This window comes from Pinus tabuliformis, chromosome J (assembly GCF_031772625.1).
Source record: "Pinus tabuliformis cultivar Carrire ecotype Pingquan chromosome J, CPIR1, whole genome shotgun sequence".
NCBI lineage: Eukaryota > Viridiplantae > Streptophyta > Pinopsida > Pinales > Pinaceae > Pinus > Pinus tabuliformis.
Window position 1 is genome coordinate 317,561,248 of NC_142295.1, and position 16,574 is coordinate 317,577,821.

Here is a 16,574-nt window from a genome sequence, read left to right on the forward strand (position 1 = left end):
GGAAGTGGAGTTATCAGAGACGTCTAGCTAGCCACAGCCAATGGCATAGGAAGCCCCAACCTTATTCATCGACAATGAAATCTGCAAGATTTTCTTACACTTTCTATGGTATTGTAGAGAAACCAAGATTGGTAGATGATGTAATTTTATGGTGCAATTTATCTAGTTCCTTGATCCATTTTTTTTTAATGTGGATAGTTGAATCAAACTCTTATGTTAATGGAAAATGAAACTCTTGATTCATAGCCAACTCACAAATTTTCATGGTCTTTAATTTTTGTTGTGTGCTATCAAAACATTTAAGAAGAGATTATATTCATAAATTTTTTATCTGATTTTTCTGCTTTTTTGTCACACTAAAAAGTCTTCCAGTCGGTTTGGTTGATGTTGAACTAAATTACTATATGAGCAGGGAAAATCTTATTTATTTATGTTTATATAGCATCACACATGTCTTATTTATATATGTTTGTTGATATCTATTATAATGATGTTCTTTTCAAATTCCCATTTACAATTCTATCTATGAGTGAGAACATCATTTTGTTGATGCTTTATCTTATATTTTTTATTAGGTCTGGTTTTTCTTGATGTTTAACTTATATGTTAATTATATACTAGATAACTATGAAGGTGCTAATGTGATATATAAGCTTTTAACTATCACTGAACATGAGAAAATCGTCACCACTTTCAACATTCAAGAGACTTTCTTCTTTGAGGAATGGATTACTTTGTAAAATTTTCTTTGAATGTAATTGAGACCCCCTTGGCTACAATCTAGAGTGGATATACCCTTGTAGTTAGACCTGTGTTATTGGGGAGTTATGCAATTCCACAATAACCAAACTTTGATTTGTTTGAAGAAAAAATCATGCAAAGCAATACATTGTCCTAACCATTTCCACTATCTGTAGAATTTTATATGCATCTTTCCTTTTTATAGAGAATCACACTGCGGCAACGTGAGCATCAACCTCAAATGTCTATATTAACTCAAGTAATTTGTTCTTATGTTCTTCATTACCCCTTCTAAACTATTGTGAGGATTAAAACTGTAATTATATTGCACTTGTTGTTGATTTGAAGATAGATTCTGCAAACTGGCATATGTTTCTTCTTTGAACAAATGATAGGTGACTTAGCAACATCTTGATTGTAGATAACCTTTCATGAATCCACATATAGCTTCAAACTTGGAGGATAATTTCTCTTCATGAAGCAAAGATCCTCCTGTTTGGCTGTGTGCAGGATTTGCTGGAGAAAACATGGGTTAATTTTTAGGAAATTGGTGTCCTGGTTGTGAATTGCGGTGTTTTTAATGTTATTCCCTCGCTTTCATTACTCATAATTAATAAATTTTGGCTTCACAACGATATTAAGACCTATAATCTTGGGGGAATTAGGTTGCAATGCTAACCTAATTACTCTAGATATTTCCTCTTCTTTCCTTAGGGTTTTGAATATGGGAGCTTATGCAATCATGATAAGCACAGAGAATACTAGAAAAAAATGGTATTTTGGAAACTATGAGCCCATGCTGGTTTCCAACATTTTCTTCATAATGGGATGTGGGGTTGTGCTTTTGTCGAATAAAATAACTAGTTTCCATTGGGAAAAATACAAATTTCTTCATGTTGTGAGAACGTAGAGAGTAGGGCTGAGTGACATGATGTATCATGAAAATTTTCAAGAAGAGGATCCAACATGGACAATAGGGGTAAAGCTCAACAAACACATCATGGAAATTGTTTTAGAGACAACCAAGACCAATATGCACTCATTGGATCTTATGGTTCTTCCCTACTATGAGGAAATTCTATATCCTACCAATAGGCTCTTGTTCTATGAGAATGAATGGAAAGGGACTGCGAGAGAATATGTGCCCAAGTTTAAGTGAGTGTTTGATCACATTTGCATACATTTTGGTGGAAAGGAAATCATTCAATTTACAACTCGATGCGTCCAAATTTATTAACAATATACTACATGTATTATAGATCATGTACATGATAGCTATAGTCTTGTTCTAATATTTAATTATTTTTGTTTTCAATAACGTCAACCATCAATTTTTCATCATCAACAAATTGATTTGAGAAGATGATTGTCATTGCAAGTTTTTCCCTCTATTTTTCCTCCTATCTTGATTGGGAAAATTCCTGTAATGGATGAGGACATTAATTTTGTTTCTGTTGCAATTGATTCATATCTGCAGCTCTTTTAAGATTCAACTCTTTCTAGGGCATAATTTTATGGATGTGTTAAATGTTTCTTTGCCATTATTCCATGATACTATTGTGCTAAATCTTAGAAGCAGTTGTTAGTTGGCATGGATGGTTATATCTTCTAGAATTTGGTGCATGAAGTCCTTGGACTTGTATACAAGTTTCATATGTTGTCTGAGTTTGATGAAGGAAAGTGGAGCTGTCGAAGACATCTAGCTGGCCACAACTAGTAGCATAGGAAACCCCAACCTTATTCACCAGTAATCAAATCAGAAAGATTTCCTTCCACCTTTTATGGTATTGTAGAGAAATCAAGATTGGTAAATGATGTCATTTTTTGGTGTAGTTTATCTAGTTCCTTGATCATATTTTTGTTCAGTGTGGATGGCTGAATCAAACTCTTATGTTAATGGAAAATGAAACTCTTGATTCATATCTAGCTCACAAATTTTCATGTCTCACAAAGTTTCATGGTCTTTAATTTTTGTTTTGTGCCATGAAAACATTTAAGAATAGACTATATTCATAAAAAATTTATCTGGTTTCTTGCTTTTTTGTCCCACTAAAAAATATTCCAGTCAATTTTGTTGATGTTGAACTAAAAGTACTATATGAGCAGGACAATTGTTTTATTTAATTATGTTTATATAGCAACACACAAGTCTTGTTTATATATGTTGGTTGATATCTATTATAATGATGTTCTTGTCAAATTCCCATTTACAATTCTATTTTTGAGTGATAATATCATTTTGATAATGCTTTATCTTATATTTTCTATTGGGTCTCGTTTTTCTTGATGTTTAACTCATATGTTAGTTATATACTAGATTACTATGAAGGTGCTAGTGTGATATATAAGATTTTGGCTATCATAGAAAATGAGAAAATAATCACCACTTTCAACTTTCAATAGGATTTCTTCTTTGATGAATGGGTTACTTTGTAAACTTTTCTTTGAATGTAATTGAGACCCCCTGGCTACATTCCAGAGTGGATGTCCCTTGTAGTTAGACCTGTGTTGTTTGAGAGCGATGCAATTCCATAATAACCAAACTTTGATCCGTTTGAATAAAAAATCATGCAAAGCAATACATTGTCCCAACCATTTGCATTGTTTGTAGAATTTTATATACAACTTCCCTTTTTATAGATAATCTCATTGCTACAACATGAGAATTAACTTCAAATGTGTAGATTAACTCAACTGATTTTTTCTTCTATTCTTCATTACCCCTTCCAAATTAATGTGAGGATTAAAACTGTAATTATCTTGCATTTGTTGTTGATTTGAATATGGATTCTTCAAACTGACATTTATTTATTCTTTAAATAAATGATAGACAACTTAGTAGCATCTTGATGGCTATATCACATTTCATGCATCCACGGGTAGCTTCAAACTTAGAGGAGAATTCAATTGATTTCAAACTTGGAAGATATGTAAAAAGAGCTTGGTTGAGGGTTAAGGAAGAGGATGAATCATCATAGGGTGGGAATTTATCAACAAGTACCCTTTCATGTCATAATGATGAAAGGTTGCTTTTCCGTTTACAGGGTTCTAAGACTGTACTTGGTGGAGCTATTAATCAAGACATTCACCAATACAGGAAAATCTTCAAGGATCATGTGGGCCAATCCTTGACCCTATCATCCTCCTGGAGAGAAAATCTTGTAGGTTGAGATGTTATATCTATCCCACATGGTTTATTAGGAATCTCAGGCTCTAGTTGTGCTCTCTCTCTTCTGTCAATTCAATCCGACGGCTCAAGGTCATCAAGACCAACTTCATTCGATATGAACACATGGTCAAATCTCACAACGGATCAACTTATGCTAGAGGATCAACCTCTTATAGCTCAAGCACAATTGACGCAAGGAGTAAAACACAACTTTGGTCTTTTTCTAGCAGAAAAGTTACTAACAATGTATCCATGGTCCTCTACTAATCTTGCAACATGTGGGTTCCCTGTAACTATTGTGAATTATATGGATAAACAACACCAAGGTCAACCACTTGTTTTCAATGCAGGAGAAATGGGAAATTTTGGAGGAAATATATTTGGCATGCTGCAAGGGAGTAGTTTCAGAGGCCCTCAGGCTGCAAGATCACAAGATATTCATGGCACCATAGATCTATTGTGCAGGTTCTCGGAAACACAAACTAATGATTGTCATGATCAACCTGGCATGGTGTACCATGGAAGTAAACAATTTACATATGTGCAGTTGTTGAGGTCTTTTGAATCATCTATTTATGACACTCATAAACTATTGTAGCTATGATCTATTTGTTCTTACGACACATTTTCCTTGCCCTAAGACTTGAAGATAACTATTAAAAATTCATTGTGACAATTAGTTGGGCTCCCTAGAGGCAGAGAATTGCTTTCAATTACTATTCCTTATTTTTCTTGTCATCATGTTGGACCTATTTGTTATCTTTATCTAGAGTACAATATAATATTCCAATGGATATTGCTAATTTAGGTCAATATGGGTATATCTTATATGGATTTTGCATTAGTTTAATGATCACATTAGATAGTATAAACTCAAGAAATGGGTTTGTAACTTGTCCCTATATTCTTGTTCTTGAAATTTTGAGCATTTACTATGTTTGTTGATTTGTTGTTTATTTAAGTCAATATGGGTATTATTTTGTGCATGTTGCATCAATATAATGCTCACATTAGATACGTTGAACTAGGAAATGGGTTTATAACTTGTCCATCTATTCTTGTTCTTGAAATTTTAAGCAATTACTGAAAATTATGTTTTCTGGAGAGACAAAAGATACTAAGTAATGGACAGTACGTTGGATTTGTGTAGGGTCTTCTTCATTTTGTACACAATTTCTAACCAACCAATATCCAAATATCTTATTATTTCAATATTTGAGTAGCTATTGCAGTGGTTCATGTTTATCAATTTGGAGATTTATCCCTCAAAATTCAGGAAATGTTCGAAATTCATTGCTCAAGTAACGTATTCTCAGTATCCACCATAGTGATTGTGAATTCATGTGGATTTCATTTCATTGAATGTTGAATGGTGGATGTCACTTAATTCTTTTTGTATATTTCATATATTTTGACTTGTTATGTCTATTTCATATTAGTATATTTTGACTTGTTAACTTTTATTACTAGGTGTCACCATGCATACTTGTAATAAATGCCTAGCTAGAATTGTCTAGGGCAAGTTGGAATCATTCATGGTTCATGGTTCCAACCTTCCTGGTGATAGTTTTCGCCATTTCTGAGTGTGAAAGCATTCTCCAAGAATTTTCATGGTGCTTATTGTTGTAGTTTTATATATTTAAATGGAATCATTTAATCTTGTAGAAAATTGTTCTCCTGAAATCTAGCCATGTAGGAAGTCAAAAATCTTATATATTTAAAACTTGATTGAATTTTCTATAATCTTATCAGATTTTTGCTTGAAAAGAGGATTATTTCTCAACAAAATTAATTTACACCTATTTGAATCCTTGTATAGCATTTCATAAAAAGATCCACAATTGATGCCTCAATTTTTTTAGTATACATCATATATTTTCATCTCCTGTTAATTTACACCTATTTGAATCCTTGTATAGCATTTCATCAAAATATCCATGATTGATGTCTCTTAATTCTTTTAGTATATATCATATATTTTCATCTCTTGTTAACTTAATCATCAAACCATGTTCTATGGGTACTTGTGAAGTTTTTTTGGATAAGGGAGGGGAACCAGGCTCTGGAAGTCAATCTTCTTAACCCACATTCAAACGCTCAACATCCAAAACGTTTTGATTTTGAGAGTTTGACCTTAAGTTGTTTTCAGAGTGATGTCCTATACTAATCGCTAAAATATTGATTAACTAAAGAAAAAATAGTAAACACCATGAAAATTCTTAATAATACATATTCTAATGATGACTGGAATATCATTGAGCAGGTTGGAACCATCACCGATTTATGTCGTTACGTTTCGAGAATTTAAAGCTATTAACATCAACATGCTGGCTTTTTTTGAGACATATATGAGAAGTTGATGAATGCTTATGTTTAAAATCTTCTTTGCAGAGAATTCTTTGTTGATATTTCAAACGATGAAACAATACACACCATCAGGTAGGGGAGTTTGTTATGACCACGTCTATGAACACTTCAATACGAATTCAACAATCAGTTTTAATGCTTAGATTAGTCCAGAAGTTGAAAGGATGTCTGTATGGAAGTTATAAATATAAGAATTTATTCAATTGATTACATCCATGGGATTCATGTAAAATTGCTCAATTTAGTACTTAGAAGTTTGGAAAATTTGTACCTAAAGTTAATCAACAAACTATTCAAGGGTTCTTTTCCTAATTTTTCTCAACATTTCAAGCTGTGGGTAACAAATCACAAGCCACACTTTTGCATCTTCTTACACTAGTAGTTGCAATGGTGGGTTCTTCTTGCGTAGCAGTTCCATGGGCCAAGTTCCACTCAGATGGGGTAAATTGTGACTCCAGTGAAAGTTTCGATGGATTTGAGACAATTTTCATAAGTGGGTGGGTTTCCCCATGGATTAAGTTACTCGTTTATTACATAAATTGACATTATGACAAAAGGATAACAATATGTCAATAAATTTTTGACCATTATAAATATGTACGTTAGAAACTGATAGCTTACGGGATAGATTTATTATTGTTTTGAAATTTATAGTCCTTGTAAGAATTAAACCATTCAAGCCATTGAACATACTACAATTTCCAAGTATTTGTTTTGTCAAATGTCTGCTATCAATGTGGTGTTTTTTGTGGACAGTTTTTTCTTAAAAATTACCAAATGTACCCGTCAAGTTTGGGATATAAAGACACCAATCCAATGTAAGGCCTTTTAAAAACTGAGTATAAGACCCAAATTTAGATCTTACAAACAAACCCAGACATTGTCTTTTATAGGCACAATGAATTGATGAATGACCTATAATGCTCAAAATGATAAAAATAATAACTACATAATTTTGCTAAACTAACCAAATAAAGAATTTGAAGTTACACTCTAAAACTCATATATTTCACAATCCAATTTAGTTTCTTCCGAGGTGACATCCCACTGGTTTGTTCTTGTTGAAAAATTACTCACTATATAAGATGTTGCAAACTCTTCTATTAGGCTTCTTATGCCACAACTTCATTAATACTAACATTTATTTTCTATAGTTTCATCTAAGCCTCCATGACTTCTTCTACTTCATTTACAATTTGGACCTAGTCCCCTACAACTCCTAGATTATTGTGGGATCCCCATGAAAATGAAGTTGGCAGAATGCTCTACAAAATTTCAGTAGCATTTGGTTTAATGGAACACCTAATGGTCAACAACTTAAAATAACTTGTGGCGTGGACCCCATGGGGTTTATGGTTATCTTTAGTTTTCTGATAAATGAGACAAAATGCAATTCCTGTCATTTTCTTAGAGCTCATTTAACTAAGGCAACTTGCCAACTTTAAACCCCAACAAGCATAGAATGGGCATATTGTTAGGGATTTGTGGGTTTGCTTCTTAACTTATCATACATTGTCTCTCTTGTTTCAAGGTATGCGATGGATATTGTATTTTAAAATTGTTCTTTGTTGATTTAAATTGTTCAGGTAATTCCATTCTTCTCAATATGATATCAGAAGCAAGTAAAATCAATTTTGGAAAACAGAAAGCTTAATGTGGATTCTTGAATCTTAAATTTGTTGCAAAAAATGAAATTGGACAAGGTGATACTGAATCTGGATCTGGTATTGAATTTTTGGAAACCAAACCTAATGATTCATAATGCATATGTTTTTCTTCATCTAGGCTGGAAGAGTTTTTCTTCATCTAGGCTAGTCTTCCATATGTTATTCACTTATGACATTTCCTTTGGCACAAGGCACAATGAGACTTTTAGTGCTGATACAAAAAATTGTTCTGAACTGTGTTCGGATGAAGACGGGGGCCTGCGTGGGACTCCCTGATGAAGTCGCATCTCTAAGTAAATTACTGAATCTAATCTTGAGGCGAAAAGTAGTGGCCACTCGCCACTGAATTTCCTTCTTATTCTGCAGCTTTTACTTCAGAAAGCCACGGAATCTGTGGATTTCACCAGTCTGCACAGGTTTTTTGACAAACAGTTTGCAGACACGACCTCCATTGAACAGTTGCCAACTTGCCAAACTCTCTAGCTCTCTAACTTTTTGCACTGCCATCTGCGTGATACAAAGAACCCATGTGCCTTCTGGTTTCTGCCTGAAATGTGAAATATTAGCTGTCTGTTGTTCATAAAGTTCATAAGGGTAAATGCAAACTCCATACAACTTATTAATGACAAAACACCGGTCATACAACGAGTGAAAATACTGGCAGCCTGGCTACATCGATCAACTCCATGGGTATTACAGAAGGACTCACAACAGGACTAGTTTAGGTTACAACAAAAGTTACAAAACCCATGAGTATCGAGGCGCTCCACAGTTTTTAACCAAAAACCCACAGATTGCTTCAGATCCAGTAATGCATGTGGGTACTTTGAGTTTTACAGTGAAATTTGGGGTTCTTGTAACAGCGCATGTGAGGGTTCTGTAGTGGCAGAGATGTTATTTTATGCGCCTCTGTACAGTTGGGCAGAATGCACAATTTATAGCAGGTTTTTTTTTTTTCCTCTTAATTTTGTAAAAGAAATGGGGAGAATATTTTTTAAGAATGGTTCTGAGAATATTTCTTCAAAATGGTTCTTTTCAAGTGTGTTATAGGCAGAAATTCAATGTATAGATTTTTTTTAACAGGTCAAATGTTTTTTTATAGTGTTTAATTTTCTATGTATTAAAAAATAAAAGTTTTAAATTGGAAAAATGAAATGCTTTTTATTATGTTTATAGGCAAAGTTTATTTTAAAATAAGGTTTTAGGAATTTCAATTTTTTAAATATAAAAATTTATAGATGGTATAGACCTAGTCTGAGAATATTATTATTTTTTATACATGATGTAATGCTGAAATCAAAAATTTTCAAATCAATTTTATATTTCAAAATTTATACAGTGTTTTGACCACCTATAATGTATCTTGCATTACAAATTCTCAATATTATATAAATTAAATGACTAATAAATTAAATAACACAATACTATTAAAATATATTACTATACTACCTTCATTTTGTGTCTTGGCTACTTATGTTTGTTGTAGCGATTGTTGAGTACATGGATGGTGCTCATTACTGCAACAATAAAAATATTAAAATATGTGCAAACTTTGTAGGGTAAATATTTGTGTAAACTTCTTGTATGTGTAAGAGTATGCAGATGCTAGAGCAATCGATAAGAGTTATGACAGAAGAAACTGCCTAGGTTTGAACAGAATGGTTACAGCCAAATTGTAGGATTTCAGTGGCTCGCAGCGATGGATAAAGTTGATTGAGTGAAAATGGAAGTTGTAACAACTGAATCGTCAGAGCTAAATTGTATGATCTGAATTGACGGTGAAATTGAAGGATTTGAGTGGTCAGCAGAGATCGATAAAAACGTTGGAGTGAAATCGAAGTTGTGACACCTGAATTGTCACATCTAAATTGTAAGGTTTGACTCGTTAGCAGTTGTACGATTTGACTGGTCAGCAGCCATGGATAAAGTTGTTGGAATGAAAATAAAATATCAACATGGAAGGATAGAAACTCTTTTTTTTTTAATGTTAATTTGCTCTAATCATAGTTATTAATTTTCCTTTTTATGGTATATTTTTTATTATGTATATTTATTTTAATTATTTATTAAAATTAAAATTGAGTTAATATGATTTTGAAGTAGAATATAATTTTTATTTTTATTTTTTATATCGGTAGAAGGTAGAGTATATTGTAAGTTAAAATGGTTTCATATTTAATCAATTTTTAAATTTTTAAAAATTATTTGTATAATTTATTAGTTTTTTTATAAAATTAAATATTAGATTTGTTTTTTAAAAAATGAAAATTATTTTTAATTTTTTTTTATTGATGGATGACTATTTTATGTGGTTTGAAATCAAATTGTTAGAATTAAAATTTTAGTTGTCTTTAATGCTATTTTTTGGAAGTTTTTCTAGTGGGTTTTTTTCCAGGTTTAATTTTTCTAAAATAATTTATTGAAATCACAAGTTTGATGGTAACCCTTGCACAATTGAAGTGCCCTAGGGGTTTTTCAGGGCACTGAATCCATATTTACAGTAAAAAAAACTAGTTTAAATAACACAAATCAAGATTTCACCTCAATTTTTTCGGCTATATTAAATTAATTAAATATATAGATTATTCCATAATTAATATTTTCTTTTCATTCATTATCACACTTATTTTTAACAATAATTATTTATTAACCTATAATCATTCATGGTTTACTTTCTATTAATCGTTGTACTCTTTCTAATAAAAATGTTTTAAAAAACAAACTAATCCTCATAAATTAATTATCCAAAAAAATTATATATATGGATTTTTCCATAATTAATGCTTTCTTACCATTCATTATCATACTTATTTTTAACAATAAATATTTATTAACCTATAATCATTATCTCGTTGCTTTTTATTAATATATAATCATGCTTTGCTTGCTTTCTATTGTTTGTAATGACAATGTTTTTTCAACTTTTTTTTTCATTAATATATTTTATGAATTAGAATATTTTTTGATAGTTTAATTATTTAGTTGTAGTCCACTCTTTTTTTCATAAAACTATGTTATCATGTACCAATAGATTATTAGCAATTTGATTCCCCTTCCACCAAAGTTGTGGTGCTTAAATCATGCACTTAATATAACTGATCACATTCGCCAGATAAGGGTTCTCAACCTTTTCCATAAGAAAACAAATTAATTGACCAAATAAAAGGAAAAAAGAAACAAGAAGTACAATATAAAATTAGTATAGTCATATAAAGTAAATGACTAGTAAACACCAATAAAGATTAATTCATCTAAAGTATCAAGAGACTTAATTCATGATACATTCACATTACCAAAAAAAATCATAAAAAATAAACTAAATTAAAACTTTATTTTAAATCAATCAACCATCTTAACTCATGTCAAGTGAGATCAAATGTCTTGAAGTGGTGAAAAGAGATTTGATACCTCTAATCCCTTTATATATATATATATATATATTGACTTATAGACTAAATGACTTTTTTTACAACATTTTTGGGGTTAATTTTAACAAAAATCCGGCAAAGATTTTTAAGAACTTGAGTTTAAGTTGTTTAATCTGTAGAATTCACATGGGGGTTTTCACGGCGTTGAATCCATTTGTGCATTCAAAAACCCATTTTAAACACCAAAAAATCACATTCTTTCTTGAAATCGTTTTATGGGATTCATGTGAAAAAAGTCTATTTCTTAAGTGAGACTACCCATATATATATATATATATATAGTTGAAGATAATGGAGAATATCCTAGAATAGGTAGAGTTGGTTCACGTAACCTCAGGATAGGAATTAGTTTCTATTTCTTAGGATGTTGTTCTAACTTCCCTAAAACCATGTTTTCTATTTAATGTGTAATGTGTATGAACAATGTAGAGCATTTTGCAGAGCCAGACTCTCCTGGTTCAGACTCTCTTTCGTAGAGCTGACTAGTGGGTTTTATTTTATTAATACAAACATTGCCATTTTTATCATGGTATCAGAGCGTCAGGGCTAAGGAACCTGTACGCTGGCTGGTGGGTGATCCTTTGAACCGAGATCATCGCAGTTGTAAGGCGGATAACTGTGATGATTCCGAGATTGTCGCTGGTTCTAAGTGTACCTCTGCGACAAGGGCACTGTAGTGCCTATGCACAAAATTTTAAACTTTTTCGTCGCAGGAAAGACGTGTACAACTGTGACGACATCACAGAAACAATAGGCACTTCTGCAACAATCGTGTAAGCCAAGAACAAGGTTGTAGCTGCGAGGGGAAGCCAAGAACAAGGTTGTCGCTGTCAGAGAAGCTGCGTGGAGAAGCCAATAACAAGGCTGTAGTTGACAACAAAAGGTTGTCTGGAGGTTGAGAAGGAAGCCACGGTGATCTGCGCGTGTGCTGTGAGATCAAATAACATTGAAGAACAGTGATCTATCTCTGTCATAGATCTGGGGTAAATTTAACATCTTTTACCTGTCGATTTTTTTTTTCTAAATCGCCAAGATGAATAACAATATATTTGAAGCATGCATGAACGAGCATAACAAGCTCGATGGTTCCAATTATGCAAATTGGAAGTTCAAGATGTAGACTCCACTAGAAGCGCAGAGTGCTTGGATGATTGTGAATGCGGATGAGCTAAGGCCCGCAGTTGGATCAACATCAGTCCCAGCTTGGGAGAAACGAGAAAGTAGAGCAAGGACAATGTTAAAGATGTCAGTGAAAGGCTGCATTATACTGCACATCAGAGAAGGTAAGGCAACTAACGAGATCCGGGGAATTCTAAAGGAATTGTACGAGATCAGAATTTCAAATCATGTTCTGTTCCTCAAGAGTAAGATCCTATCCATGAAGATGGAGGAGAATGAAACAATTGCTTCATTCGTAGCAAGGATCAAGAATCTGAAAACCAAATTATGAGACATTGGTCATACAATGAACGATACAGATCTTGTAACCATTACAATGAATGGTGTCATTGATGATTATCAAATGTTCATCACTAGGATAAATGCCAGAGAGAAGATCCCGCATTTTGAAGAGCTGACAGGTATACTGATGCAGGAAGAAGAGAGGAGATCGACTCTAAAGCCCCAGAGTGCCGATCTTGCATTGATGGCAAAGAAGAACTTCTACAAAGGGAAAGGGAGTCCACAATAGCAAAACGGAGCAAGTTCACAGAAACAGCCAAATCTGACCCAAGGTATGCATCCGAATAAAAAATACTTTGAAACTAAATGTTTTTATTGTGGAAAATTGGGTCATATTGCCAGGGAGTGTAGGAAAAAGAAATATCATGAAGAACAACAGAAGTCGAAAAGACATGCAAGTCATCTCGCGAATGGTGATCAGGTGCAGAATTTAAGATTGTTCATGGCAGATCATGATGAAAATGTTGATGCAGACATCTGGTATGTAGATTCAGAAGCGTCAACACACATGACATGGAATAAGCATTGGTTGGAAGATTTTAAAGAAATCAACGAAGGTGCACAGATTTACCTAGGTGATGACAGAAGTCATCAAATCAAAGGATGTGGGAAATTTTTTGTTATTCTACCTGATGGTAATATCAAACAAATTTATAATGTAATGTATGTGCCTGGCATAACAAAGAACTTGATTTCTGTATCTATGATTACAAATCAAGATTTGAAAGTTGAATTTTTAAAATCTAACTGTTACATTAAAGATCTTCTAGATGGCATGAAGACAATTGCTACAAGAATCCGAACAGGAGGTCTGTACAAGTTGGATGTGAGACCTGCACCAGTTCGAGCATTGACAACAGCAAGCCTGACTACAAAAGAGCTTTGGCATCAGAGATTCGGCCACATCAACTACAATGATTTGTTGTTACTACAGAGGAAGGAAATGGTAAGAGATCTTCCTATGCTAAAGCAAGTACATAATGATTGTGATGCCTGTACTTTAGGAAAAATGCATAGAGAAGAATTCCCTGTTAGAGTAGAAAAGAAACAGAGGGATATACTGGAGTTAGTGCACACAGACCTTTGTGGTCCTATGCAAACAAAATCATTAGGAGGTGCACTGTATTTCCTACTATTTATTGATGATTGTATGAAGTTTTCTTGGGTGTATTTCTTAAGTAAGAAGAGTCATACATTCGAATACTTTAAGCAGTTTAAAAATATGATTGAAAGACAAACAGGGAAACAGATAAAAATTCTCTGTTCTGATCAAGGGGGAGAATACAGGAAGGATGAGCTTATCAGATATTGTAAAGATCATGGAATTTTGCAGCAGTTCACAGTACCCCATACTCCACAGTAGAATGGAGTAACAGAAAGAAAAAACAGAACACTGGTGGAATGTGCTAGAAGTATGCTTAAAGGTAAGAATCTTTTGAATGGTTTTTGGGCTAAAGCAGTGAATACTACAGTTTATTTGAAAAATAGGAGTCCTATAAGAAGTCTTGAGTCTAAAACTCATTTTGAAGCTTTATATGGATATAAACCTGCAGTAAAACACTTAATAATATTTGGATGTAAATCATTTTCCCATATAGCAAAGGAAGATAGAAGAAAATTAGACTCAAAAGCCATCAAATGTACTTTTATAGGGTATTGTTCGTCATATAAAGCATACAAATTATTTAACCCCTCTACTCACAAGATCTTTGTTAGTAGAGATGTTAAATTCCATGAGCAGGATAATGAAGAACCTGATGAGCACTATGATGGATGGGACATTTCGTACTTTGATGAAGAAGAAGCAGAGAACAATCAGGGTTAGCAGCAAACCAAGGCAATGGATGAACAGCAGCAGCATGAAGAAATAAATGATGATCGAATAAGGTTTGAAATCATCACCCCACCACTCAGGAGATCAGGTAAGAAAGCTCAAATGCCTGCAAGATATAGGGAAAATGCTTTTATAACTAGTATGATGAATTTGGTTGAACCGTCTAGTTATAAAGAAGCAAATGAAAGTAGTGAATGGAAAATAGCCATGGAACAGGAATATGATTCATTAATCAGAAATAACACTTGGGAATTAGTTGAACTTCCTAGAGGAAAACAGACCATAGGTTGCAAATGGTTATATAAACCAAAGATTAATGCAGATGGAACCATAGAAAAACTAAAAGCTAGGTTGGTTGCAAAGGGGTGCTCACAAAAAGAAGGGATAGACTATGAAGAAACCTTCGCCCCTGTAGCTAAATTGAACACAAACAGAATGTTAATTGCTTTAGCTACTAAGAGATAATGGATGATGCACCAACTAGATGTAAAGTCTGCATTTTTTAATGGAGAACTAAAATAAGAGGTTTATCTAGAGCAACCGGAAGGGTTTGTCCAGAAAGGAAAAGAACATTTAGTCTGTAAATTGAAGAAAGCACTTTATGGACTAAAACAAGCTCCCAGGTTGTGGTATGAGAAAATTGATTCATTTTTTCTACAAGCTGGCTATAATAGAAGTAAGAATGACCCTAATCTTTACACCATGAAAGATGAACAAGGGTGCGTAGTGTTGATTTCATTATATGTAGATGATTTGATAATTACAGGTGATGCTACATATCTAATTGATGAAATCAAGCAACAGATGTCACAGATGTTTGAGATGAAGCACCTTGGTGAACTCAGATACTGTTTAGGTCTTGAAATCTGGAGAGATTCAGGTCAAACATTTTTGTCCCAAGCAAAGTATGTCAAAGGCCTGTTAGAAAAGTTTAGAATGGATTAGTGTAAGCCTGCACCGGTACCATTGCAGCAGAACATCAAATTGCAGTGTGAGGATGGCTCAAAAGCAGCGGATGCAACACTTTACAGACAACTGGTTGGGAGTCTAATCTACCTAACCACCACTAGACCTGATTTGGCTTATGTAGTCAGTGTGCTAAGCCAATTTATGTCTAAGCCACTTGAAAGCCACTGGAATGCAGTGAAGAGTGTTTTGAGGTATCTACAAGGTACTATAGATTACGGTATTATTTACACTGACTCTTTTGATGTTAGATTGGTAGGATATGCAGATTCAAATTGGGCAGGAAATGTAGATGATCGCAGATCTATAACAGGTTATGCATTCAGTCTTGGATCTGGGGTGATCACATGGAGCAACAAGAAGCAGAACACAATCTCCTTGTCCTCAGCGGAAGCAGAGTATCAAGCCATGTGTGCAACAACGTGTGAGGCAGTTTGGTTGTGGAGACTTCTCCAAGATGTTGGGGAAGAACAGACAGACGCAACAACAATCAGATGCGACAATCAGAGTTCAATCAAACTGGCCAACAATCTAGTGTTTCACAAAAACACTAAACATATTGATACACAATTCCACTTTGTCAGGGAGAAAGTGCAATCTAAAGAAATCCATTTGGAATATTGTAATACATGTGATAATGTTGCAGACATTTTCACTAAGCCTCTTGGAAAATTTAAGTTTCAAATGTTTAGGGAGATGTTAGGCATATTTGTGAACCCATTCTCCATTAAGGGGGAGTGTTGAAGATAATGGAGAATATCCTAGAATAGGTAGAGTTGGTTCACGTAACCTCAGGATAGGAATTAGTTTCTATTTCTTAGGATGTTTTTCTAACTTCTCTAAAACCATGTTTTCTATTTACTGTGTAATGTGCATGAACAATGTAGAGCGTTCTGCAGAGCCAGACTCTCCTGGTTCAGACTCTCTTTCGTAGAGCTGAC

General features: G+C 33.5%; 2 protein-coding genes across 2 annotated transcripts in view; both read left to right on the forward strand.

Annotated features, from left to right (window-relative positions):
- Positions 1-16,574, forward strand: part of LOC149227008 (putative UPF0481 protein At3g02645) — a 110,888-nt gene that overhangs the window by 54,240 nt on the left and 40,074 nt on the right. The gene's annotated exons all lie outside the window — the stretch shown is intronic.
- On the forward strand, positions 2,396-4,508 carry LOC149227011 (uncharacterized). The gene is made up of 2 exons (XM_089375404.1): positions 2,396-2,514; positions 3,563-4,508. The coding sequence occupies exon 2, from the start codon at positions 4,026-4,028 to the stop codon at positions 4,506-4,508; it is 483 nt and encodes a 160-aa protein (XP_089231530.1). The 5' UTR covers positions 2,396-2,514; positions 3,563-4,025.